Raw genomic sequence first — 9,619 nt, 5'->3', positions numbered from 1 at the left:
AGTGCATAGTCAACCTGTGAAACTCCTTGACTGAGGATGTTGTGAAGACCAGGATTTAAATAGGTTTCAGAAAAACTAGATACATTTATGAGGATTAGGTCCATCAATGACTATTATCCAAGATGGGTAGGAATGGTGTCCCTAGTCTCTGTTTGTCAGAGGCTGGAACTGGATGATAGGAGAGGGATTCACATGATGATTCCCTGTTCTGTTCACTCCCTCTGGGACATCTGGCATTGGCCATTGTCAGAAGACAGGATACCGGGCTAGATGGACCTTTGGTCTGACCCAGTATGGCCGTTCTTGTAACCCTAACAGGTCCCTTTGTGTCACTATGGCTCAAGGCCAGAAGAAGCATTCAAGAAGAAATCATCAACCTCCAAGTCTGGCCAAAGATGAACTTCAATGTATGATTATGCCACCAATCCACTATTCCCAGCTCCTATTGGCCCTGGTTCCATCTACAGTAAGATTCCTCTCCTCCATGTCTGTTTAGTGTTACTACAGCAGCTGAGGTTGAGAATGTTCCCAGGGAGCAGAAGAGACTGTAAAACAGCTTCTGACTGAACCTCAAAGCAGGGCCATGGCTCCAGCCCCACTAACGGTATTCCTGTTGCAACATGGGGAGGAGCAACAAACCCCAGAGCAGAGTGTAGGACTTGTGGCCACATGGGGTTGTGGCTGTTGCTTCTCCCCCTTCTGTACTTGGTCTTCAGAATTTTGCCAGCTCAAGCCCAACGTTGGCCCCAGCAGGGCAGCATTGCCAAGGGATTTCTACAATTCTATGTCCAAGTTCTCGGACGTTTATACTACAGAAGCTACAGAGAGAACAGTAACTGTTCCATCCTGCTACAGAAAAGTCTTGAGTGCAGACTCCTGAATGTGACAAAAAACCCATGTGGCCAATCAAAACCTGCTTCCTGTGTAAAGCTAGATAGATAAATCACTCATTAACTTTGGCCTCTCTTTCTATGAATACATTTTAGTTTGTATGTGATTCTCTGAGTATCTGTATCGAAAATTCAAGATCTTTTGCTCAGTTACATGATACTTTTCTGTTCTGACTGGATGAGAGCAACTCTTGTAATCAGGATCCAGGGCAAATAATTACAATTACACTAACATTTTCTTACCACAAATATTTTCCAAGACGTCATTAATTCATTTTTAATGCTCCAGACAAGTTATCACATTCCTGGCAACTGAATGCCAAAGGAGTGAGCCTCACCTCCAAAAAAAAGAAATGGAAAACTTCAAAGTAGTATTTAAGAAAGTCTTTCCAATTATCCAAGGCAGAGTACAACTGCCAACAATGGAAAGATGCACACATCTACATTTGCATGTTCACGTAAGCTGTCTGTGCAAAATCAAATCACTGTCCTTTCACATCCATTTGCTACTCATGCCCTCACTAGAGACACAATCCTGGAAGAGTTGCCCTTCTGCCAAATTTTTTTTTTAGACCCTGGGCAACAGAGACCCCCTGCTAGCGAGATCCCCAGCTCATGACTACTGCATTGGATTTGACTGACTGTCGTTCTCCATGCTTAGTGAAATGTAATTAAATTTCAGACTTCAGAACGTACAGTGATCCAGGCAGCAGTCAGGGGAGATTTTAAAATCTCCATGCAGCATTGCTCCATCAGCCAGGGAAAACATGGGGAATTATTAGTGTTTCATGAAACCTCACAGACAGGCACTGACCACTGCTGCATGCTGGACATGCCCGTGAGCTGGTGCAGAATGGCAGGTAGAAGCAATTAAAAAAAAAACAAACACCAAAAAAACCCCACCACACACAAACAGCACAGGCCTACAAAAACAGCTCAGATTTATTTCTTGAATCTTTTTACAGAACATAAGTTACCCCTCCCCAGAACTGGACTATAACACTTCTTTCCTGATTATTTGGCTCTGCATTTCCCTGTGACAACAATTCCCAGCAGCCTCTTAACTGGTGGAAGTTCTCTGACCTGTTAGTTTCAAGGACTCCAGGAGACAGAGGTACATGAGGCAGCAGGGCGCCTGGCCTCTCTTCAGGAGGAGGTAAAGCAGCAATGTTTTTTGTCCCCTTGCTTTCCCTGCAAGCCCTGGCTACAGCATTCCCACTGAAGCCCACATTACATGCCAACTGCACTGGCTGAGTTGGCTCCTCTCAAAGGGGTGGAACCCCTCGGACTCTGCGGATAATGTTGGCCAGTCGCTTTGCTAAGCCATCCCTGCTTGGCTCTTCCACATGAAAGGTTCTGGTCAGCAGATTGTAGAAGGAGCCATAACACACGGCCACCACAGTGCAGGTCAGGCAGATGACGTTATATGGCATGCTGAAGTCAGGGGTTGGCAAGTTCACCAGTAGTGGCTCCGTGTAGAGACGCACAAAGTAACTGGAGCCATCGGAAGAGGGAAATCTGGAGATGAAAACAGGAGTGGGAAATGTCACCCAGCACAAAACATTCCTGAAGGATCCTTCCTAGTGTGATGGAGAGCAACACTGCCCAACTTCTCTGACAGACACCCCAAAGGAGTGCCTGTTAGATCCCACTCAAAACCCCTCTCTCCAGCCAGCGTTACAGACAGCACCTGAGCCCCATGGGAGAGGCCAACAGCATCAAAGGGAAAAGCAAATGTAACCCACACCGCCTTTGGGTGTGGTGGCACCAAGATCAGTTAGAGAGAGAATAATGAGTCTGCTCTACAGTCTTAGGTAACAGGCTTTTAAGCTCATGTGGTAGAGGCTCACACATTAAGCTCCAGAGGTCCCAGGTTCGATTCCTCCCACAGACGACTGGGCTCTGTCTGCATTACACAAACAAGAGGAATAGTTCATCTGGGCACAGGACTATCCCAGACTAAGTGTAGGGCTTACAGGGGATACCACTCTACAGACTCTATAGGTTCACACTGAACCTGTAGCTGTCCAATCTCACAGAGATGGTCACACATGGTTCCCCCTCCTGGAGCTGGCCATTCCCCTCACTTGGGCTCCTAAGGGATGCAGCGTGGGGCTCAGATTCTGAGCATGCCACCAGCAAGACTACCGAGTAGCTACAGGGAAAGAGTGCTAGCACATGTATTTTAGCACTTACGAGGTGGGAGACCCGTGTGCAGTAAGTAGCTAGGAATTCCAGCCCAACACATGCAACCCTCCCTTTCCCCCATGGTCAGAGACAAGGTCCACTCACAGCGAGGTGAAGAGAGGACTCTGCTCTGCATCTTCTGCCTTCATTGCTATGACACTTGGCACCAGGGCACTCAGGACAGATGGGCTAAGGAGACAAAAGCAGCAGCAGAGTAGGAAAGATGCTTGAAAACAAATGGCAAGTAATATACCCAATGGGAGCCAAATACTGTGAGCTGCACAGGGCCCGGAACCCATGACAGATCTAGAACAAGAAAGCCCAGCAGAAGCCTGGCTCAGTTCTGTAAGTTGCCCCAAAACTTGGGCACATGGCCTTACCTAACATAAAAGCCATGGTTGGGGTCAGGGGTATACTCTGTCCACTTCAGTAAGGCTCTCTCAAACTGGATGGTGATTTTGGTGACAGAGTTTGCTGGGAGCTGGATCAGCATCTCCAGCAGATGGGGCCGCCTTCGGTCCTGAGCCGGCTGGTAGTGGATATAACCTAAACCAAAGACAGCCACATGTCACCCTGCGGGGAACTTTCCCCACTAACAGACTGCCCTGAGTGATACTGATGCCTCCACCCTCCCCTTCAAGAGTCTGCGAGAAGGGGAGAGGGAGGGAGGGAGGACGCACGCACGCACGCACACACCCTTCTGTTCTTCACAACTAGAACATGAACTCCCTGAGGCAGGGACTGAGTTATGCTCTGTTCTGGACAATTAGAGCTCAGCATGTAATTCACGGGAATATTACAAGGCAAAAGATGCTCCAGTTGATCAGCTCTCACTAACCCAAAATGACACACAAAGATAAATACGATTCTCATGTCCAAGGCTCTATGATGAATACACAGGATGCCTCTTCCCATCCACGGGGACACCATCGTAAAGGAAGAAGTTCCCACCCACCCTGTTCCACATCTCAATGGAGGAGAACGGAACATGGACAGACGGACTGTTCTATGTCCGTTATCAGTCCAACCTCTTTACTCTTAAAAGTGTAATGCCCTCGAAAGCCAGGCTGTAACTGAATTGATATGTGCAAGCTTCATGAATGCACAGCTCTGACACCCTAGGCCTGGCCTGCTGCTATTCCAGCCCAGGGCGCTCCAGAGCAGACACTGCTGTTAGTGGTAAACTTGAGAGTGTTTCTGAAATTAGCTTTCCACAATAACACAGCATCTAAGGAGCTCACACTGAACCTCTGGTGATCTGGGCAGGGACTGATCTGTCTGGAATAAGACCCTGTTTACCAGGGGAGGCTGCAGAGTGCGTATTCCTTACTTGGTTTGTTTTCCTTTCCCTTGGTGGTGATAACCAAAGTGTGAACGTAGAGTCTCAGATACCAGGGCACCGTCTCCAGTAGTATCACAGGGAAAGCCCGGTATGGGTGGGTGTTATAAACCAGGGTGCAGATTTCTCCTGTCTGCAGGCCATATCCACTCACATAACGCTGAGCATAGAGCACAGGAGTTGACAGATCCGCTGCAACAGAGTAATCACACAGGAACCAGTAACACCTAAACCCAGCTGGAATTCTGAACACAAAAATATTCCTATTAACTCAGCAAGGAGCTGAGAGGCAGGGGGCACTTCCGTTTCACATGGCTCCTACTGCCTCCCGTTTCACAAGGAGCAGAAGAGGGGACAAGGAGTAGTTTTTTATCTCACGCCCTGAGGAATACAGGAAGGGTTTCCTGAATTTTGCTGCTCTGTGGCTCTCTGCAGCAAGCAGCTCGCAGTCTTCTCCCCCTTCTCAAGGCTCACTCAGTGGGTAACAGCAACAGGAGCCTGAGCACCCCATCCCAGATTGGCGCATTCTGAACTGGGGAGGGAAGAGGGGTAGAATGAAGCCACTCATCACTCACAGCTGTCCTGCGGACGTTTCCACTTCAGCTGCACATTGAGGCTGCGAGATGCATTAAAGAGCAGTGGGCTCAGTAAGTCGTAGACTGCATAGGTTCGCCTGTCTCCTTGCACAGATGCTTCATGCAAAGACAGTGGGGACGGGGTTACCTCCAGCAGTTCATTCGCCTGAGAAGGCAAGCAGAGCACAACGGAGGGGAAAGCAAGTCCTGCATTAACCAGTAGACAGAGAGGCAGTCCTTAGCATCCCCCTCATGGGAGTGACTGGCCTACAGTCTAAGTATACTCCCCTACCTTGCATGGGGATGGTTTGCATAGGGGCCAGCTGAGGCTCTTCCCTAACACAACTGCAGTAGCTCTGTTTCTGGACTGTACTACAGTTATTTCACTCTTCCAAAAAATAGTCACATCTGCCCAACTTGCAACAGGAAGCCTTTGATCAAGAATCCCATTCTTGCAATGAGCTCTAGATGGGGGCATTCCAAGGAGTTCCATCTCTGTGCTCTGATGCAATTAGAGATGGCAAACAATGCTGTAGGGAATCCAAATTCCTCCTACCAGGGTGCTATGTCAGGGTACTAGGCAGAAGAATGAACAAGTGTTACCTGGGTCTTACTAGAAATATCAACATAGATTTTGCTCTCAGATGCAAGAGGACAAGCATCAGTGATGGTGCGCGAGAACATCTTAAAAAGGGACCAGTCTGGAGGAGAAATACACAAAAAGAGAAGTCAGCCAAGATGCAAGTGAATGAGGCTCAGTGCACCCATAGAACACAACATATTGAAGGTTATTCCAGTTACCACTCTTTCCTTGACCAATGGAGAAGGTGTCAAAGACCACGGTAAGCGTCTGTCTGAGCTCCCAGGAGACACTGAGACACAAAGCATCCTGCAGGACAAGACAAACCAGAGTCTGGGTTCAACACAAACACAAGGGCAAAATATCATAAGAGGGAGATGGGGCTATAATAGGATAATGAGACGCACTGCAGGGCCCAGATGGGACTGATAAGAGTGGAGAAGAACAGCACAGAGTTGGATGAGGGTAGATTAGGTCCCACACAGCCAATTTCACAAGACCAAGGGTAGAGCTGTTCCCTAATGAGTATTCTCCAGAGCTTTGTCTGGTTCAGTTTAATGTCCCAAATGATTAGGAAATGATACACTGCCAGTTTTTGGACACGAACAATGGTACTCACCCTGCAGATGGGGCGAATATGCACTGCCTGGGAGTGGTAACTTGTGTGGAACAAACGTTCTGCCTTCAGCAACACCGCAAGACCAGCCTGCAGGCAGGGAAGGAGAAAATGTGATTTACTCACCAGCCATATATGTAACCAGCCCCACACTATCAGGCATCCCAAACTTTCAAAGAGCCAAGGAGAGGCTTCACCACTCACCAAGTATCCCAACTCCATCTGCTCCTACTGAGATGGGAGCAGACTCCAATGGACGGTATAGCCATTCAGTAACATGCTATTTGGGAACCCAGTTCCAAAGACTCTGGCTATGACCTCATCGGGCAGTAGAAAGCTTGGAATATGCCCTTACCTTTGAACCACATGGCAGCAGCTTTTTCCAAGGTGTGAGGTTCTCAGTGCAGACAACCTCCCGGGGCAAGACAGCATATCTCAGGAGATGGTGATCTGTAACTGGAATGGGAACATGGAGGATTAGGAGCATGGGGTCAGTCTGACCAGGTGCATCAAAGCAAAAACTCTTCTCTCCCCAAAGCTGATCAGTCTCTGAAGGGATCTAGAATCCCAAGAGTTCTGTGGAAAAGGGAAGAAACTACTGCAGGGCTACTTCATCAAATAGATCTGAGGGGACAGCTATGTGGTGTGAATCCAGCATATAGGAAAAAAATCTGTTGGTCTAGTTTCTGGAAGACAACCTGAAAGCTTCCAATCCCCATTACTTTCCAAAGTACTTTGCATGGACAGGCCTGAACAACTTGAGATATGAGAGGGTCTTTGCGTCACAGGTTCAAATTAAACCCAGTTTGGTAGGGACTAGAAGATGCTTCCAGCTGCCTAGTATCTGGTCTGAAGTTTAAGATTTGAGACCTGTTCTTGCTATGCAGGTATCCATATCACAATAATCAACTGGCACTAACTGACCCCCTTGTCAGAAGTCTCAGAAAAGAGGCAGAGGACCAAATGAGTCAGAGAACCTAAATTCCTCTTTTCCCTAAAAGTGTTCCCTTCAAGTTAAGAATGAGACCCAGATGGGGATAATCTAGCATCACTGCTCCCATGCTTTTTATGTCTTGTGGACATAGGTAGCTTCCATTTCTAGAGCTGTCCAATACCTCACCACTTCCAAATTCGCTTAGAAGACCTACGATGTTAGCATAACCAAGTCCTCCCAGGACCTGCATCCAAACTCTGCACTCAGAACAACAGTGACCTGTCAATCTACCAGCATTCTCCCGCAGAGCAAAGCAGCCCTTCCACATAGGTTGTCTGTCTGTCTCACCATTAGCCAAACCCAGAGGTTTGAATGATGCTGTTGGAGTGACGGTGTTGGTGGAATCAATGAAGTTCAGAGAGGCACAGAATATTCCAGAGAGGATATTACTAAGTTCTTTCCAGGCTTTATCAACACTGATGGAAAAATATAAGAGCAACAAGTTATACGACTATCATTCTCCCCATAAACTATAGGGGTCTGCTTAAAGTTAAAAGTTTGGAGAGTTTTTTAAATAAATGAATAGATCACTGCAAAGAGAGCTTTGTTAGTAAATGTGTAAATATAATTACTGGAGCCTTAACGAGACAATAATAAAACAAGAGCACAGGAGACAGCCAGAAGGAAATGAGGTTATGGAGCACTGACATTGGAAGGAGGATAGGGATGATTGCTATGTACAGTAAAAACTCCAGTTGTCTGGCATCCAGTGGTCCAGCACTCCTGATAGTCCGGCACCACCTGGAACCCAGAAGTGCTCCAGGCAGCCAGACAATTGGAACTGCTCTGCCCTGGGCTTCCCCAAGTCAGCCGCTGGTCAGTTTCAGCAGCAGCTGACTTGGGGATGCCTGGGGCAGAGCAGCTGGGGTGCTGCCGGGTTGGTCCTGCAGCGCCGCCCCTCAATCTATGCCCCCCTTACTGCCATAATGTTCAAGCATGATCATTTATGCCATCAGATGAATCACCCCACATTGTTTGGAGCATGTGTGAACAACAAGCAGCACCATGGGCTGGATACAGTTTGTCAGGGCTATCTCTTGGCAGGATACTGAACTGTTTACTTGATAGTCCACAGGTACAGCTTCTTGCAGTAGTTGTGGTTTGCTGTTTCCAGCCAATGGCCAGTAACGGCAAACTACGGCCAAAGGGAGCTGCAAGCAGTCATATCTGCAGAGGCTCATATAAATAAAAGTGTCTGGAGGGTCACCAAGGGCTAAGCCTGATGAGTCACATGTGGCCTGTGGGCCACTTATTGCCCATTCCTGGTGTCAAAGCTACCAATTAAAGATATGAGCAGCTGCAATAGAGTCTATCGGGTGAAAGCTCAGTGTGACCCATGGGCTGCTGGGAACGGGCATTGCTACATTCTTGGATGGGGAAGCTATAATACTTCCCTTTGGAAAAGTGACTTGTGCTACCACCTGAGACACTCACTCGGTCACAGTGTCCTGGAACCAGACCCAGAGCTCAGCCCCGGCTGGAGCTTGCAAGTAGGGTTGTCCCCAGGTCCGCGTTCGCCAGAAGCCCTGGGTGAGGGACAGGTGCAGTTCCCGCACCAGGTACTTGGAGAGGAGCTGACCCAGAGCCTTGGGGAAGAGCCTGTAGTGAGAGACTGCGGGACGCAGAGTGAGCGAGACACGTGCACAGCGGGGCCAGTCATCCCGTAGCGCCCGCGCCCCCTTCCATCCCGCCGGACACGTCACCAGCCCCGCCCCTAGAGCCCCCCCAGGCCCCGCCCCTCACCTCCCTCCCGGTGCAGCTCCGAGTCCCAGCGGGCCCGGAACTGGAAGGTGGCAGCGAGATCGCCGGAGGGGAGCGGGCTGAGCAGCAGCTCCTCCCGCAGACTGTCCCGGGGGGGGCCCGTCGAGCCCCCAACGCCGCCGGGGGCCCCCAGCAGCAGCAAGAGGCCCAGAACCGCAGCCGCAACCCCCGCCATCCCCGGCGCTTCCGCTTCCGGTCCGCTCATCCAATAGGGCGGCACTTCCGGCACCCATGACGGAGACTGACGAGCTCTCAGAGCTTGTCGGGAAGGGGTGGGGGTGGGGGTGGGGCGCGATCAGGGCTTTCAAGCAGAAATGGGGCGGGGCCTTATGGTAGCCTCTCGCCAGCGGCGTTCCCGTTGCCGGGGTAACCGCTAACCGCCCGGTGCGCGAGGGGGGGGGGGCACGTGCAGCACACGTGCTTGGTCTCTCGCGCAGGGAGTTCGCAGCTGCCCATCCAGAGCGGACAGGACGCTGGTCCCCCGCGGGGCAGCCACAGAGCGGGGCTTGGTCACCGCCATAGGGAACTGGAGCCTGGGGGAACGCGGGGTGCAGAGACGGCCACCCAGACCAACAGGGAGGGGGCATCCGGGAGCGCCCTAATTAGCAATTAACATTTTGGCCAAGGCACCTCCCCTATGTCCGACTGGACTGGATCCAATACGGTGCTCGCCATGC

The 9,619-nt window shown here is 50.0% G+C and overlaps 1 protein-coding gene across 2 annotated transcripts; it reads right to left on the bottom strand.

Moving 5' to 3' along the window:
* Nucleotides 1-1,807: 1,807 nt before the first annotated feature.
* PIGT (phosphatidylinositol glycan anchor biosynthesis class T) lies at nt 1,808-9,188 on the bottom strand. Of its 2 annotated transcripts, XM_075901301.1 has the most exons (12): nt 8,925-9,118; nt 8,616-8,793; nt 7,470-7,597; nt 6,543-6,643; nt 6,191-6,277; nt 5,793-5,880; nt 5,595-5,692; nt 4,992-5,157; nt 4,408-4,608; nt 3,458-3,623; nt 3,183-3,266; nt 1,808-2,408 (listed from the first exon to the last, which is right to left on the bottom strand). In XM_075901301.1, the coding sequence occupies exons 1-12, from the start codon at nt 9,115-9,117 to the stop codon at nt 2,156-2,158; spliced, it is 1,743 nt and encodes a 580-aa protein (XP_075757416.1). In that variant the 5' UTR covers nt 9,118; the 3' UTR covers nt 1,808-2,155. The 2 variants fall into 2 exon arrangements, with proteins under 2 accessions (XP_075757416.1, XP_075757415.1); XM_075901300.1 differs by lacking the exon at nt 8,616-8,793 and having other exon boundaries at nt 8,925-9,188.
* Between the last annotated feature and the right edge of the window lie 431 nt (nt 9,189-9,619).

The sequence above is a fragment of the Pelodiscus sinensis genome, chromosome 18 (assembly GCF_049634645.1).
Source record: "Pelodiscus sinensis isolate JC-2024 chromosome 18, ASM4963464v1, whole genome shotgun sequence".
Lineage (NCBI taxonomy): Eukaryota > Metazoa > Chordata > Testudines > Trionychidae > Pelodiscus > Pelodiscus sinensis.
This window is presented reverse-complemented; position numbering and strand designations above follow the sequence as displayed.